This window comes from Gadus morhua, chromosome 16, assembly GCF_902167405.1.
Source record: "Gadus morhua chromosome 16, gadMor3.0, whole genome shotgun sequence".
Classification (NCBI taxonomy): domain Eukaryota; kingdom Metazoa; phylum Chordata; class Actinopteri; order Gadiformes; family Gadidae; genus Gadus; species Gadus morhua.
In genome coordinates this window covers 12904254-12921864 of record NC_044063.1, presented here as the reverse complement: position 1 = coordinate 12921864, position 17611 = coordinate 12904254, and the positions used below count along the sequence as shown (strand labels likewise).

Here is a 17611-nt window from a genome sequence, read left to right as displayed (position 1 = left end):
CACTGCCTACATTGTTTTGTCTGAGTAAGTAGAGTCACTTGACATAATACTCGAGACCCCGCGCCACAACACCAGGGCACGCGACCCAAATCACTCTGGAGGGAGAACCATTGTTTTCCCTCCAGAGTGCGGGGATTGCACTCAGCGTTAGATTACCAGCCAATAGTATTAGAAGATCTGGTCGCCGGGGAGGGCGGGCGGCGCTAAGGGTAAGACAACAGAGGAGAAGGATTGCTAAAAGAACAATCGGGTGATGGATCGGGTGCCTAATAATTTCCCGATCCCTTCATGATGTTCTGTCCACGTGGCCGTTAACGGAGACGCCTTCACCACCGCCGCCGCTGAATTCATTTTGTTAATGGGGGACGCAGTGGCCTGCAGGGCATTATGGGAGATTTATGAACAGGGACGTATTTACACTCCCAACACAAACATGAACGCTGCTTGTGTTGAATCATGAAACATGCGTCGATCAATCACTCTGTCTGCCTGTCCGTCTGTCTTTATGTAGAACTATCTGGCCTTTTTCTTAATTTGGTTCTTTCTGTCAAGCAATCTAACGTTCGGCCCATCGGTCGATCTATCTAGTGTTTATTTTTTTCTTCCTTTTAATCAATCATGTCTGCCTGTCTGTCTGTCTATCTGCCTATTTATCCATCAAAGTATTCCTTTAGTATTTTCTTCTTTCCTTCAATCAGTCTACCTGTCCAGTGGTCTTTCTTCGTGTTTACTAATACCTACCCAGCCTTTCTTTCTCTCTGTCAATCCGTCCGTCTATCTGTCTGTCTGTATATATGAAAATATTTGCCTGTAATAAACTTCCACCAGCATCGTCTCCTTAGCCTTCATTCTCTCCCTCCTTCCAGCCATTCGCTCTTTCTCTCCTTCTTTGTCTCACTAACCATCTCGCCCCCCCAGCCGTCTCTCTCCCTGCGACCGGCACAATAGCAGAAGTGTGTGGGATCGATGGGCTACACAGCGATAGTTACCGGCCCAGATAAGGCCTGGCGAGCCACTGTTAACACCCCCATGAACTCAGGTTTCACCGTGTGTTGACAGAGAACGAGCTGATGCAGAAGGATCTGTCTGGTAAGATCAGCACGGATCAGACATTCAATAAATCTGGGAGGCCAATTATGTTTAATGTATACTGCATTTATATAACTATTTTATGTATATATATATATATATATATATATATATATATATACACACGTTAAAACAGTATATTTACAGCTGTGATGACATTTAAACCCGGCCCATTTCATAGGTCTACACCTTTGGGTACGGATGCATTATCTAGATTGCAGCGTCGCTCTGAGCTTCACGGTTCCACAAAGGCCTGGGCGATAGCAGGGAACAGAGCCAAGGAGAGGGCCTCAGGGCGGGTCAGGCTCGTGTTGCTGGAGGAACGCCCCCGCCAGCGCAGAGCCCTCGGTGTCTGAGTCTCCGGCCACGCTGCGCACGGCAGACATACGCTCTCAGTCAGGCGAGCGTCTGTCAGGAGTAGTAGTACATGAGTCAGCGAGCAGCCGGATCATAGGCGAGGCGCTAAACACCTCGAAGCAGGCTGGAGGTTCCGACGGACCCACGGTTTAACGTCACGATCGGCGCTCGCAACGGGAAACGCCGTTCACCGCGCCGGCGGAAGGAGGGAATAAAGGACAGGTTTAAAAATAGAGGTGTTCCGGGGTGAGGTCTGCTTTTGAAACGCTTTCACTGCAGTGAGTTCCGACGGATGTGCTGTGAAACGATCTTAACCGAAGCCAAGGCGGCTCTGAGTGGATCAACCTTGGTAGGTTTGGATGATGTTTGGACGCTTTAACTCCGGCACACACCGCAATCTTTGTGGCATACGCCGCGGAGATCGTACGATACGGCGCCGGAACATCGTCACGGCGATCGGTCGGGCCGATTATCCGGCTATCTTTAGATCTATTCCTGCTCCCGGAGGCGGTCTTGCAGATCCAATCTTCAGAACCCAGATCAAACGTTGTCGTTCTCAAATGAAACAATGAACTGTCACGCGTGCTCGGTCGTTATCTCCGTAGAACTATATATAATGACTCACGCGGTGCTGTGCTCTGTGATGCGTAGGTATTTGTTTGCACGAGACAGCAACACGCCCAGGCACCGACGGTCACTCATAAATAGCCCGCCGTCACGTTCCCAACATCAACACCGGAGACGGTGTGATGTTTCACTGAGTCCACAGCACCCGGTCCCTAAACAAAACCAACGTCAACATACAGAGCAGCCGCCACAGTGTCAAGCCAATTAGCATACACTCATGGTGCAGAACCACACCATATTCCGCTAACTATGAGTGCCAGCTGCTGCTCGATGCAGTATGGAGAGGCTCGTGAACGACTCTCATACTCACTCTGAAACAACACAAAAATTCAAAAAACACAAAAGTGGGCGTGGCCTCACAAGTGAAGGTTAGGGTTAGGGTTAGGGTTAGGGTTAGGGTGAGGATGAGGGCGCCAGATTGGAGTGGACAAGCCCCTGGTGATGTGGAGGATGTAATGGAATATAGACGAGGCCCGGGGCCGCTGTGGAGATGGGATCTCAAGGACATGGGGCCCCTGGGCTGGAGGGGCCCCTGACAGGGCGGTAATTGAATGCCAGCCTGCATGCGCTGAAGGTTACATTAAAGAGCGGCCCTTACTGTGTCGAGGTGTGCGTCTTTGTATGTGCACACGTGTGTCTTTGTATGTCCGCGCGCACGTGCGGGTCTCTGTGTGTGTATCTGCGTACGTATCTGCGTGTGTGTGCGTCTTTTTGTGTGTGTGCGTTTGTGCGCACGCGTGTCTTTGTTTGTGCATGCTTGTGTGTCTCTGTGTGTGTGTGTGTGTGGGTTTGTGTATCTGTGTGTGTGTGCGTGTGTGTGTGTGTGTTACTGTTTGCCACAGTGATTGTTAAAAACATTGACCTGTATCTGTGTGTAGAATGGAAGTTCAAAAGCACTGTCACGTCGTAGTGCAGCTAACCTCAACAGACGAGAGCCCATCCTGAGCCATGATGACCTGGTCTTGACTACAAACACTGTGACACGGACTAGAGGCTTTATTGGACTCATCAAGTCGGTTGAAAGTCCAGTGAATTGAATTGTATAAAGATATTACACACACACACACACACACACACACACACACAGTCCCACTTGTGGACTCTGCTGCACAAGAGTGCATTTAATTCACCTGCCTGACTGAGGATGTGGGCTAAAACCAGAATCACTGAGGCCCTGAAATATCCATCAAGCAGCTAATCACCATTTACCTTTCTCCCTCTTATCTCTTCATCTCTCCAGCGGCCGTCGTACCTACTCCTTAGCAAAGGGTCTCTCTCTCTCTCTCTCTCTCTCTCTCTCTCTCTCTCTCTCTCTCTCTCTCTCTCTCTCTCTCTCTCTCTCTCCTTTGGATTTCTCCGTGGCAATCTTCCTTTGCTTAAGTCTTTCCACAGTATTCTGGCTTTTTCTTCTATTTCCATCTCTCTCTCTCTCTCTCTCTCTCTCTCTCTCTCTCTCTCTCTCTCTCTCTCTCTCTCTCTCTCTCTCTCTCTCTCTCTCTCTCCTTACGATAACTCATAAGTAGCCTGGGGAGCGTCGGCAGACGATGGAGCCCTCGGCCGGCCTTTTCCCGCTGGCCGCTCTACAAACACGGGGCTGACTGTGCATTCAACGTCTCCCCGCCGCCGACGATGGCGAAGGGGGCGGTGGCGGCGGCCTTGTTTACTACGTGGGCCCATCCCGCCTCATTTGACGTGATTAAACCCAGCGCACACAGAACCGTGGGGAGCGGGTGTCTTCTGCCTTCGGATCGAGAGAAGGCAGTGGACTACTACTCTGGTGGAGATGCTCTCGATTGCGTTCTTCTCCGCCTTAGATCAACGAAACGTTGTATGACCTCGAGGTGGCTGTCTTCTTAAGAGTCTGAGGAGGCAGCCACCTCAGGGTCATATTGTTTGTTTAATTCTCTGGAAAAGAGTCTGGGGTCTGATTAGTGTAGCCTAGCGTAGCATTGGGTTGAATGTTCTAGATAAGAGTCTGTGGTCTGACTAGTATAGTCTACTACATTATAAAGGGTCCAATGTTCTACAAAAGATTCTGGGGTCTGAGTAGTGTAGCCTAGATTAGCAGTCGGTCCCATCTCCCATCACTGTGGAACTGGCCTTAATGCTGAAGTGTTTCCCGCTCAAATCAGAAAAGCCCTGATTAGGCAAGCGATGACCTCACATGTTCTAATGATGGACACTTCCTGGACAGAAGGGGGAGAGTGAGAAATATAGTGATAGATAGAGAGTTAGAGAGAGAGATGGAAGGATAGAGACAGAGCAAGAGAGTTATTAGGAGACAGGAGATGAGGAAGAAAGATACAGACACAAGCTGTAAAATAGAAAGGAAAGGACTTCACTCACAAACCCGACCAGGGCCAGTTGCCCATTACTGAAGGTATCCATGGCAGCATTTTCAGGTCATTATGCCTGCAATGATTCAGTCATGCTTAGAGTTTCTCTTTACAATTTTCAGCGAACCAATAAATTCCAGAGCCTTGACCTATAAGGCATTTGAAGTTGCTGTTATTAGTGCTTATCAGCCATTTGGTATGAGCTGTCCAATTACAGCTAGTTATGGAAAATGGTCGTCATTCAACATGGAGCCATCACTCAGTACAACTCGGGAGCAATATGTGAATAAAGAACAGAGCTCCATGACAACCACAGAGCACTTTCATTATTTCTCTAGGAAAACACATGAAATCAAGGACTAGCCTAAATACGTCCTTCGTGAAACCTGCCTTTCCAACTCCTACATTTACTTAATTTCTCATCTGATTTCAACGCGTAATGCAGCTTTGACCAACAACTGCCCGTCAATACTTTTTTCGGGGGTGCATTCGCCTCCATGCTTCAGATAGAGTAGACTCTGACAGAGATGAAAGCTGGAATCGGGCAGTGTGCTACACCCTGTCAGAGCAAGACACAACTTGGACTGTACTAGTTAGGAAATGACAGCGGAACAGGGTGTGTGTGCGTGTGTGTGTGTGTATGTCTATTGGTGTGCGCGCGCGTGTGTGTGTGTGTGTGTGTGTGTGTGTGTGTGTGTGTGTGTGTGTGTGTGTGTGTGTGTGTGTGTGTCCGTGTGTGTGTGTGTGTGTTTGAGTGTGGTATGTGTGTGTGTTTGTGTGAAGTTGTGTGTGTTTGAGCGTGAGTGAGTGAAAGTGTGTGTGCGTGAGTATTTGCTTGTGTGTTTGTGTGTGTATGTGTATGAGTGTGTGTGCGTGTGCCTGTATGAATGTGTGTGTGCGTGAGTGTGTGCTTGTGCTTGTGTTTGTCTGTTTGTGTGTTTGTGTGAATGTGTGTGTGCGTGAGTGTGTGCTTTTGCTTGTGTTTGTATGTTTGTGAGTTTGTGTGAATGTGTGTGTGCATGAGTGTGCCTTTGGGAATGTGTGTGTGCGTCTGTGTGTGTTTGTGTGTGTGTGTGTTTGTGTGAATGTGTGTTGGTGTCCTTGTGTGTGTCTTTGTGTATGCGTGCTTTTGTGTGTGTACGTGTATGTCTATTTGCGTGTGTGTGTGTGTATGTCTATTGGTGTGTGCGCGTGTGTGTGTGTGTGTGTGTGTGTGTGTGTGTGTGTGTGTGTGTGTGTGTGTGTGTGTGTGTGTGTGTGTGTGTGTGTGTGTGTGTGTGTGTGTGTGTGTGTGTGTGTGTGTCCCTGTGTGTGTGTGTGTGTGTGTGTGTGAGTGTTTGGGGGGTGGAATTAGCAGGAAGAGTTGGCCCGTGCCCAGTGCTGTGTTGGCAGACGTCTGTCATCCACAGCTTGGGCGTAGGGATTTTCTAAGATCGTTTTTTTCTGGGGGTTTTGTATATAGCTTTACTAATGATTGGGAGCGAGGATGTAAGGCATTATGTCCGACTCACAAAAATATTAAATGTCGGCCAAAAGTCTACTTTTAATTGCAAAGGGCTGATAATTTGATGAGATAAGCTTCTTGTGGTGTAAATGAAGTGCAGGATGGCGGATTCCGACTGAAATCAAAATGGACAGTCGCCCTTAATGTGCTATCGCTTTCAGTTTTGTGTTTTAATCAATGAATCTAATAAAAATGTATATTTTAGGATAATTGTTTTAAACACTGACACATTATCAGTGCCATCATTGGCGCCAACGTCGTGAACGTATTTCAAACAACGTTCTTTCACCATAATGGCCAAAAACAATCCCAACCTATGTTGAGAATGTATTGTGCACTCAGGAGCGCCTCAAGTAATGACTAAACAGTACAGGTACTAAATAGAACGATTAATCAAAATGTATTTTATCTGTCCATCCAGGAGATTCAATTATATTTTCTATTTCCTCTTCACATATTTTGCCTGACTTGAATTATTTGCAACATTTAGTGTTGTGGCGATTTCAAACACACACACACACAACCCCACACACACACACACACACACACACACACACACACACACACACACACACACACCCCCCCGCAAACATACTCCCACACAAAAACGCACACACACACACACACACACACACACACACACACACACACACACACACACACACACACACACACACACACACACACACACACACACACACACACACACACACACACAGGTTGGGTGTGAGGATTATATTTTATTACTGATTGTACGGCAATAGGTATAGAGCCATTCAAGTATTGAGTTCTAAACCCGGTTGAACCCAGCGTTGGCTTTGTGGCGCTTGAGTGCTAAATCAACTTTTCAGGGTAATTCAACCAGAAGGATAAGAAAGAAGTGTTCTATGAATCTTTTGTAGCATCAATGAAACCCTTGGGTCACCTTCATACAGCTGAAAGCGAAAGAGGATTTCTTTCTGTTCAACACGGGCTCTCAAACACTCAAACATGGCAGGATATTTGCTATCATATTCCAGCAAGTTTGAGAATAACATTAGATGTATAGACGAATTCAAGATACAAACGCCTGTGTGTCCGTCAAAGCATTCATAGACGGTATGGTCTTCTGTCGAGGGTCAACAAATCCACACGTAGAATACCAATACATTTACTATCCTTATCCCCTACAGAACCTCAACACCCAGCAGATCAAACGCAGATCATATTCGCCCAACTTCAAATGCCTCCCGGGGACGAGGGCACACGGTCGGACACATCGCAGGGCGGCTTTGGACTGTTACACCGTTTTATCAGACAGGCCACAACCAAAGACAGCCCCGGCCCAGACAAATTGCCCACCTATGTCAGCGGCTGAAAGGGATCAGAGCCCCCCTCAGCACTAACGGGGGTCTTCAAACCGGCCCGTGACAGCTATGACACCTCTATGAACAATGTCCACCGCCGTGTACTCTCTCATCTCTTGCTTTGAAGAACGGCCCGTCCAAAGACCGCAGAACAACATAAAGCACGGCGAGCCAAAACACAGGCCCACGTCGCGAGGGGGGGGGGGAGGAAGGCTCCGGTGTCTCTTGACTACCGAAGGGACGCTTTCACTTTTACAGGAAGGGAATTAGAGATGCGGAACGAAACGTCAGGTGAGACGCAGGGCTCGACGTGCGGCTGTCAGAAACACGTTCTGATTTAGCAGCAGTCGTGTGACTCAGGCGTGGCAGCGGCGGTGGCTCAGCGCGCAGAGACTGCCACCGGCGGCGTCTCGCTCCCACACTCCCCGCCGCTGACCTGGATTCCTTCTATTATCGTTACCGAAGCGACGGCCAGCAGCACTCCCAGACGTACTCCCAGAGTCCCTTCCAATAGTGCTTCCTGCGTGGTGATACACGATTCAGTCTCTGTGAGATAAGGGAGCAGCTTGCCTGGGCGTTTGACTAGAGGACAGAACGTTCTGTGTTCGATCCCCGTTTCCAGCAGACTACCTGTAGGCTTCCTTGAGACTGACGCCTAACCCCTGCCGGCTCTCTTTTCCTTAATGTCCTCTGAATGACACACATCTGAACTTTAAATCGAATACAGACAAAAATCATCATTATGCCAAAATATGATATTTGCGAAATCCCACTGAATGTGAGCTTTCTAGACCAGCCACGGTCATTTTTGAACAGCAGTAATAAAACCACTGGCCCGCCATATCCCGTATGGAATGGTTGTCATGCATTCTGTTCCACACAGCACAGCCACGCAGTCCTCTTTCTGCTGAATTATGACTCTGAGGCGCTCTACACAATCCCACTCTCCGGCCTTCCCATGCACTAGTCTCACGTGGTTCCTTTAAATTGCTCCCTCGCATAGCGCTCATCGCACCCTGGCTTCCTTCCTAGAGTGATGGCTGCAGAATTTGTGTCAGCATATCCAAGTCCCAAAGACAAAGGCGAGGAACTGTCATGTCTGCCGCTGCCGCGGTTCACTTTAGCGCACCTTCTCAGGCCTGCTGCTTGTCTACCCGACAATATGTTGTGGAGTGCAGTCTAACCGGCGCGTTTACCTGTCCCGTCAATCAAACCCATGTTACTTCCTGTGTAATTTCCTGTCTGAAACTGAGTGAGCGCATCCAGTGGATTCATCGTCGTTCACATCAAGACCGTATTCAAACGGCGATTGAGATTATTATTATCCGTTTGGAGTTGCTCTGATAGGCTGTTTAAAGAACTAAGGAAGACACTCGCCCAATGAAGAACATGAGTTAAAAATGGAGACCCATGTTTAAACCCATCTTTCCTGAAGATAGTCCCACACTGTGGTAATTCAGAACCCAGCCTGGTCACTGTAAGTACAGGAGACAGGAAACCAGCCGCCTTATATAATGATGTGGCATTCAATCACTGCCTTAATCAGCCTGTGAGATAAACTCCTATAGCCAGTGTATGCAAGTCCTTTCCCTTTAGTTTGTGCTAAAGGTTGTTAATATCTATTTTTCGTGTTGAGGTTATACAGTACATAATTCATTATAATTGAATGACTGTTTTTTATGAGAAAAGGCCAATGGTATGGAGAAACTTTGAACTGGCATGTGCATTCTGTAATATTGAATGTGTGAGATTAAGAAAAACGATCTTATTACAATAAATCAAACCTCTTCATTTATTTATATGTTTACGCTTAAAATCTTTAATTGCCACCTTAAACAGGACAGCAGGGGATTCAGAAACAGGCCACATTATGCTAATAGCGCTCGGACCAAAAGTACATTAACCACAGACATCAGCGTAGCAAAATGTACGTTATCATGGTAGCTTCTCCCACCATCTTAGACCCATCTCACCCTCACAGAGCTCCTTATTCCAACTAAGAATGGCGCGTGTGTAGTATTAAGCTCCCTTTAAGACATTTGAATGGATGCACAGAGTATGGGTGCAGATGGTCTCATGAGAAGTCCTCCTCTACACAGCCTCGTTGAACTGAGCATCTAAATCACCAGCCTGGGACAGAAGGAGCAGTCTGAGAGGGGTCTGTTGTGTACAACCTCTAGGATCTAGGGTCTGTCAGTGGCCAACTACAAGTCTGTAGTCCACATACATCAATGATGCCTAGCATGACACACACACACACACACACACGCACACACGCACACACGCACACACGCACACACGGACACACGGACACAAGGACACACAAACACACACATACACACGCACACAAACTCAAACTCACACACAGTGGTTTGCAACCGAATGCTTGTGTAACCCCTTCCAAAAAATGCAAATATGAAAGCCTGAACTATACTTATGAGTAATAAAACACAGGAACGCGGCCGGTGGCCAGGCCGAGTGTGCTGGCTACTCTCCATAGTCATGAGGGGTCATTGAGATCGGTTGCACAGCGACAGCACGGGCCACGTCTCCCTCGTCTGGTCATCCGCGGGAAAGCAAGGTTAAGTAAGTGCATAAGTCAATAGGAGATGATCAGGAAAAAAATTTAAGAACGGTATTTTTTGATATATTTCATGAGATATTCGTCATCGATGGATCGCGGTCGGCGAGCAGCGACGCAGTAGTCGGCCAAACAGGCAGCAGTCAGACACTCAGACACCGTCCCCGAACGGATCTCTTGCCAGCATCGGGAGGACCACACTGAACCAGCCATGGACGCGATCATATTCATCACATTTTTCAGGATTGGGGGGATGTCACACCCCTTTCTGAAGAGCTCAAATGGAACCGCTTGCTGGTCGTAGTAGTCCATGCATATTCACTCACGATTATGGCATTATTCACCATGTTTACCATCCCCATTGCCCAAACGGTTCAGTGTGAGACAGCCTTGGTTAGGCCCAGTGTGTGGCACCCATGCAGTTCATCAGTGGGATCCGAACCAATCGTTTGAAACGGGCCACATTTCGGACCAACCAGCATTAGCATCATAACAACGATCCAACGTGTGAATATTCACAATAAACGAATAAATCCACCCACGGTGTGAGGCTCTGCAAATGAATGAGCCATTTCTAAAAGGGAATCAGCCAGGGCAGAACTTTGCACGTCACGTGAGATATGCAGCCATTTGTTACAATGAAGCAGCCACAGACACGTCGTGTGAGCCATCATCAGAAACACACACATCGCATGCTGCAGAACAACCACCACACAATGCACACACACACCATGCACACCCAGAACATCCTATTATACGCGCCGCACTGGATCTATTGCACTTCAACTCACCTTGAGCGGTCGTTCCTCTGGTGCTGAATACACTTGCTATCAGAGTGGCCACATACCAAATCATAGTACTAGTGCCGACCAGCTATCACCAAGCAAAGTGTCACCCCGTTCGAACAGTCTTTCATATTCGACCTTGCACCGGTGCGTTCTCCTTTAAAAACCCTCCTTTTTCATATCCTAGATGCTTTCCTCTTGGCGATTCCCTTCATCCCTTCCCTCCCCCGTCCTTCCGTCCGCATCCTCTCCTCCCGAAGAGACAGAGCACCTGCACCGTCGCGCTCCTCGGAGTAGACGGCCGAGCGTTTTACGAGCGCATAGTGGAACCCAGCAGTGGGAGAATGTTAAGCCACAGGTCCGCCTCTCCTGTCCTTCGATTGGTTACCGATCGAGGCTTTGGGGCGTGTATTGGTTATCCATACGCCCCCGCCCCCCCGTGCCCGGATGACAGCAGCAGAGCAGTCATGGAGCGATTCAAGGTGAGTTGGAGCGTGCCGTAGTAGTGGAACCACCGCAGTATCATGCGCACTGACGGGGAGCCTGCTCCTCTAAACACCCCCCTCTCTCTCCCAGAGCCGCCATGTGGACCACCGCGCCGCTTAGTATTATTATTTGTTCATACTGAAATGAATAACGCTTCGTTGGCTGAATCCGTCCTTTCAATTCTCCACCCCGGATAATGTTTAAAGACGCATGTGTTTATTGGGAGGGCGGATGAAACCATGGCTGTGGTTGTGTGTCGTCTGTCGTTCATGTGTACCCTCGGGGTGTTGTTATATTCCCCATCGCCGACACCAAACGCTCGTTTTCTCCTGCCTCGGCGCCTCGTCTGGCGAGTGTCATGGGTGTGGCGACGGATGCAATTTGGTTCTGCCGTTTCCTCGACGACTGGAAGCGCAAAGCTGCTGCTGCTGCTTAATCACGCTGCTGCTGCTGCTTCCCACTGCGCACACACGCTTACCTCGCTAAGGCGCTCAAAGACGCTCCTTCTCGATTTAAACATGCACGGCCGCAGAAAACATGCAATTACCACTAGTTTGGGATCCTTCTCCGTCCATGTGTTATCTGCCCCAGTTTTGTGTTTCTCTTCAATAAACGATGGTCATTTACGTTTTTAAAAGTGGCAAATAGTGTCAGAGACCAAGGGGACCCAATTTAAAATGTGACATTTCAACAAATTAAAAATGTTTTTAAAATATGTATTTAACCAAAATGTGTGTGTGTGTGTGTTTATGTGCGTGTGTGTTTTTACGTGTGTGTGCACATGTGCCTTTGTATGAGTGCGTGTGTGAGTGCTTGCGCTAAGGTGATGAGCAGAAATGAGGATCAAATTAAACACATATATTTGTTCACATGATGCCTCCTCAATTTCCAGCAGACTTTCAGCATTCGTCTCTTAGGACTATTATCATCGTTTTTACATAAACCTTTGCACACATCTCTCTGCAGTTTCAGGATTCCTAAGCGGCTCGAACCGGCATTGAATTCTACACAGCAAGTCCTTAGCGACGGAACCAAGTGTCTGAGTGATCTGAGGGTCTTTCCTTCGGGGGGATCTATAGCATCAGGCGTTCGCACAACCATATTCCTCTGGCTCTGGGCCCCGTTGTCATTCTCCACCTCAATGGCGTTTGGAGGGCAGAGTCACACTTTGAGGCCCCTGGATGCCAATAACCACTGTCAGTGGTGGATGGCCTGGGACGGGGGGGTTGACTGCTGCATGGCCAAACAAGGTCGCTGTGCACACACACCCCTGCCCGGCCCCGAGCCCGGCCCCCCGGCCCAACCGTCCATCGGTGGAACACAGCTTAAACATACAGAGAGGATGACAGCCCAGCAGAGCCCTGTCTGACGACCCTCTGTGAGCCGTTGTGTAAGGTACACATTCGGTTTCCACGGTGACACTAACATTACGTAATGGCTTTGGCTGGCTGCTCCAGGCACAGAAATAGAAAGATTTGGGGTAGGGTGGTGGTGCCTTTTGTGTTTTCTGTTTTTTCTGTGTCTGTGTGTGATGTCTTCCAGAAAAGGGTGACAGACTGTTGCGGAGAATAGATAAGGAGAGCTGAAATAATCTCTTATGTAAAATAGGTGTGCGCCTGTGTGTGTGTTTGTGTGGACCTGTGTGTGTCCGTGCATGTGTATGTGTGTATGTAAAAAGCATCCATTGTCACATATTCACCGGTCATATTCAGAAACATTACGTGAACACTGTGGCATTAATCAAAAAATAATAAACGACTAACTCAATATTGCAACATTCAGTATAGGATACTATATTATAACATAATATAGTATAACATCACATAGCACAGCCTAGTCTAGTATAGTAGTGTAGCATAGTATGTTTAGTATAGTATACAGCTGAATATAGTAAACTATGGTATTGTATGGCATAGTATTTATATTGTATAGTATATTATAGAATAGTATAGCAATATGGTTTGATAAAGTATGCTATGGTATTTAGTATAGCTCATAGTATAGTATAGTATCAGGACGGTGATGATCCTGGCGCGAAAAAAATCAATAATTTGAAACAATATAAAACAACAAAAATGTTTTTTATTGATTTTCAAATTATTTTCTTAGGCTGTTAGATTTTATGGCTAGAGCTGCTTTCATAGCATAGCCTGTTATTCAATAGAAGAGGTCTGCTTTCAGAAATAACAGACCACAGAATGCCAGAATTTGTCATAATAGTGTTTAAAAAAGCTGTCGAATAGATTTGAGTGAAAAAGTATAATATAGTATGGTGTGGTGCGGTTTGGTATATGGCATTCTAGAATAGTATTGTGTGAGAACTTTGTTGAAAGAAATGTGTAGGAGTCAGTTCTGACTTCTTTGCGTCATGTGTAGCCTGGGTCACACACACGCACATACACACACACACACACACGCACACACACACATACAACCACACTCACACACACACACACACACACACACACACACACTTACATGTATGTAGAGTTGCCATGGTTTCATCTATCTCCATTGTACAGTAGTCTGACGTCTGTACATTGCTACGACTAAGCCTCTTAAATATTTTCCTTTTTCATATTCTACAAATTAGATAAACATGGATAGAAAACTACCACTCCCATGTAGTACTAAACAGATTTGAATTAAACAAACCTAATTCTTCTTGCTTTGCAAAACTGAAAGTGCACGATTACATTTAGAGAACATGGAATTACATTTTTCGAGACTTTTACTTTGAAACCGATGAAACCTTAACGCACATCTCTGTTGCAAGTCTTGATGCTTCACCTGCCGCTCATTGGAGTTGAGAAGGCTATAAATACCCAGTGTTAATTGAAGCCAATGTTCAGATCTGCCTCCTTTCACTATCCAACGTGTTAAGGAGTGAACACAGAGCCACAGCCCCTCTCTCTAACGTCAGATCCATTCAGTTAGATATGCAGTTTCTTAGTCATGAGGAGGATTATGATGATGACAGGACTCCAAGTTAAACATGCTGATTCTTTCAATTTTATCTGAAGAAAAACCTCAATAACCTGTGCTTTTATTTTCTAGCCCAATATTGGAATACGTCCTTTTAAGTCCTGTGCTGTGGTGCTCCCCTCTGTTGGCCAGTGTCTGATAGCACAGATGACCTGCAGCATTGTCGTGTGCATACTAAATAAAATAGCTATTATGTGGCGATTTATGTGTTATTATCGTATCCGATCTGTTGGCTTTGATTTGTTAGCTCCTGATTCAAAGCGTTTGTTTAGCCTCTAGTGAGAGAGGTGTTGCAGAAGGCAAATGGCCTGTGGGGTGTTTAGCATACGTCTTGATGAGTGTTTCTGAAGTTTTAAGCAGTAGGTCAGGATCCTGGCAATGAAACGCCCTCATCAGCTCTTCAGTCGTTGAGCTTTTGTCTCTCAAATTAAATGTCTTGTCAGCACAGTGTCATATTGGATATGAACAATAAACTGGCTCCGTTTAGTAGTTTTATGACAGCAATACATTAGTAAGAGATGGAAGTCACAATTTATTGGCTAGGTTGTATATATTTTTGAACAATGGGGATTTGAACCATTTAGAATACTTACACGGTCACTCTGGTCATTTAAACAAACCACATGTCGTAGTATAATGATATTATACCATGATATTTTTACATGTAGGCTGTACTTGCACCACCGGCATAGATGATCGACAAAGAACAAGCATTTTCTTAACAATTTGATTTAAAAAAAAATTGAAGTTTCTTCCATTAACTTGTCCGCCATGTTAGTGGCAAACATACAAGCTCGGTCTGTATCGTTGACAGTGCTGCACATTTGTTATCAATAATGTTTGCAGTGTTTTGAATCCTTGTGTTGTCATTATGTTCTTATCATTCGTTATAGCTACATGAATACCAAAATGTAATTAATCTGTGTGTTCAAAGCCGAAACAGGATCTCAGCGTTGATTTGACAGTAGATCTGGCAAAAAATGATAGATATGGTAAGAAAACATGATATTGGGATGCAGGATTTATTAACAGCAGAAATATGATGAGGTAATTAAGTGTGTTGTTTTGCAAGCATACTCTAATTATAGCTGCAAGGAGGGAGCTGGCAGCTGCATAAAGATCTTGAAGGTTTAGGCAGGTGTCATGGCAGCGAGAGCTAACTAAGATATGTCTTTATATGGAGATTATGTGTGTGATTGAGGCATCAGTGTTAACTTAGCAATATTCTATATACTAGTAATATATATGGCATACATTGTAGCATATTGCTACACAAAATAGCAAAAGCATTAATGAATATATAATTAAAACCTGGCCAATGAAGTAGCATCAATTCTCAAGGGCTACTTTAGGCTTACGACACTATTAAGTGACACTGGACAAGTAGGCTTTGTAAAGCCTAGAAAGCAGGAGAAACCACTATGGTGCTCTGGACATTAGCTACTGTGCGTGTCTCACTAATCCCGCTGTAATGACCCACTTCCATCGGGCAGGCTGGTGGCGGCGATGGTTCATTTGGGACATTTGATTCAAAGTGCCTTATATTGATACAGGGACAGATCCATAAGGTTCAGGCTGGGGTTAAGCATCTGGCTTAAGGATGCTTTCAGTTAGGCTGGGGACATTAGGGATCGAACCCAGAACATTCTGACCGAGGGTCAAACGCTCAGAATAAAGCTATGAAGCTCTGAGTGCTGGACGTGGCCCAGCCCCTAAGAGCTGGCAGGGATCACCAGAACTCAACTTTGCTTTTGGAGACCGGGGAGGAAGCCTAATGTCACAAGCTCTTGGTATTACGTGTTGAGCTGGAGAAGCCGTTGATATTTAATATTGTCATGTTTTTAACAAAAACAGCATTGTTGTATAGTTTTTTCAATAGGTTACAAACTACGGCGCTCATGTGCCAATGGATATGCCGGTATCCGGTTTCACCACCGAACTTGAGATCCAGCTGAAATCATTTTTCAAACCTGTGTGGATATTAATTACAGCAGGCATATTGAATAGAATTGTGGAAGCGTACAAAAGATTGGCACCACCTTCTCCACCTAATGGTTCCTCGGAGGAGGCATATACCCCAGTACCTTGACTGACTCAATCTGTTACGTAACGATATGACTCATGTCACTGATTCTTAACCTCGTGTATTTCAGTCCTCAGAGATCTGAGATCATTATTTCCTCACACATATTTTTTTTGCCATCAATGGAAGGTAATGACGCAAGTTCCATTGCCTGCCTAGGATGATAATCAGGGCTACCTTTTTCTCACTCCAGGGCAGAGTTGATCAATTCTGGACCCAAAATAACAGTTTGTGGTTTTACTTTTTGGTTCTTAGATGGGGAAGCTTAATAACTATAATAAGTAAGATTGTTAATATCAACCCTAACTATTCAGGTCTTGGCAGATAAAGAGAACGTAGCCTAGAATATGACAGCAATAGCCATACACATTTGATTGTTTATTAGCGTTAAAGCTAGGGCAGGCATTTTGGAGAAACCTGCCAGGGAAAACAACCTTTCGAAAGTATCCAATGGTAAAAAGAAAAAAGCCAACCCTTCTCTTCAGGCCTTCCTCCAAAGCCACACCCCCAAAATATGTGACTAGCTCGCTAGCTTTAGCAATAGCTCAGCCTTGTGGAAGACTCTGGTCATGAGAAATGAGTGCATGGGCATTACTCCTCGCAGGTAGCCCGGTAGAAAGGTAGACAGACAGTTAATGTAAGCCTTCAAAATATTTAATTTGGGTCGAATGAAACAACAGGATGAGCCTGTGAAAGCCAGATACTTTTTTTTATACTGTTAAATTTAGTGCACCTATTTTTTTGTAGGCTTGCTATGTAGTCCCTTTTGAGTGAGGTGTAGGCCTAATATAATATAGGACTAATATGTGTCTTCTAGAAATTTCATAATAATTCAAATATGATCAATACTCTATTTATATGGGTATAAACAACTACATGTAGCTATAACACGTTGTGCTAACCACATGGCACTTGGCACATATGTACGAGGCTTACATAGGTTATAAAGGAAAACGTCAGGTCAGTTGAATGAAATGCAGTGATTATCCAGTGACGTGGACCCTCCGAGGGGATATTTGATTGCACACTGCCACCTGCAGTCTAATTCGGTGAACCTGCTGCAGCCACTTCCCTCTGAAATAAAAATACATTTATAATGATAATAAATAATGTTAAATGGTTTCAACCGTTTCAATTATTGAAATTGATCATACGTAGTCTGATAGGCTATAGACCTAAATTAACAGGCAGGTGCCCTAATTAAAATATTTATTTGAAACATAATATAGTTTATATATACTTAATACATATTTTGTGAAGAAAATGTGTCATAATTCCTCAATTATGTTCTGAACAATGTCACATACGTGCATGGAGCATTTACCTGAAAAAGACACACTGGTATAAAAACAAAATGCATTGTTTGGATTTATAAAATACTATAGCAATTGTATGGTGAGTATGGTACAGCTATTTCCGGTGGTCGATGAAC

The 17611-nt window shown here is 45.5% G+C and overlaps 1 protein-coding gene across 5 annotated transcripts in view; it reads right to left on the bottom strand.

Moving 5' to 3' along the window:
• Nucleotides 1-10990, bottom strand: part of igsf9ba (immunoglobulin superfamily, member 9Ba) — a 56750-nt gene extending 45760 nt beyond the window's left edge. For 4 of the 5 annotated variants that reach the window (XM_030382042.1, XM_030382044.1, XM_030382043.1 and 1 more), the window contains exon 1: nt 10632-10990. In XM_030382042.1, the coding sequence (XP_030237902.1) occupies nt 10632-10695 (64 nt within the window). In that variant the 5' untranslated portion in view covers nt 10696-10990. The remainder of the gene's footprint in view (nt 1-10631) is intronic. The other variant, XM_030382046.1, reaches the window with a different exon arrangement.
• Between the last annotated feature and the right edge of the window lie 6621 nt (nt 10991-17611).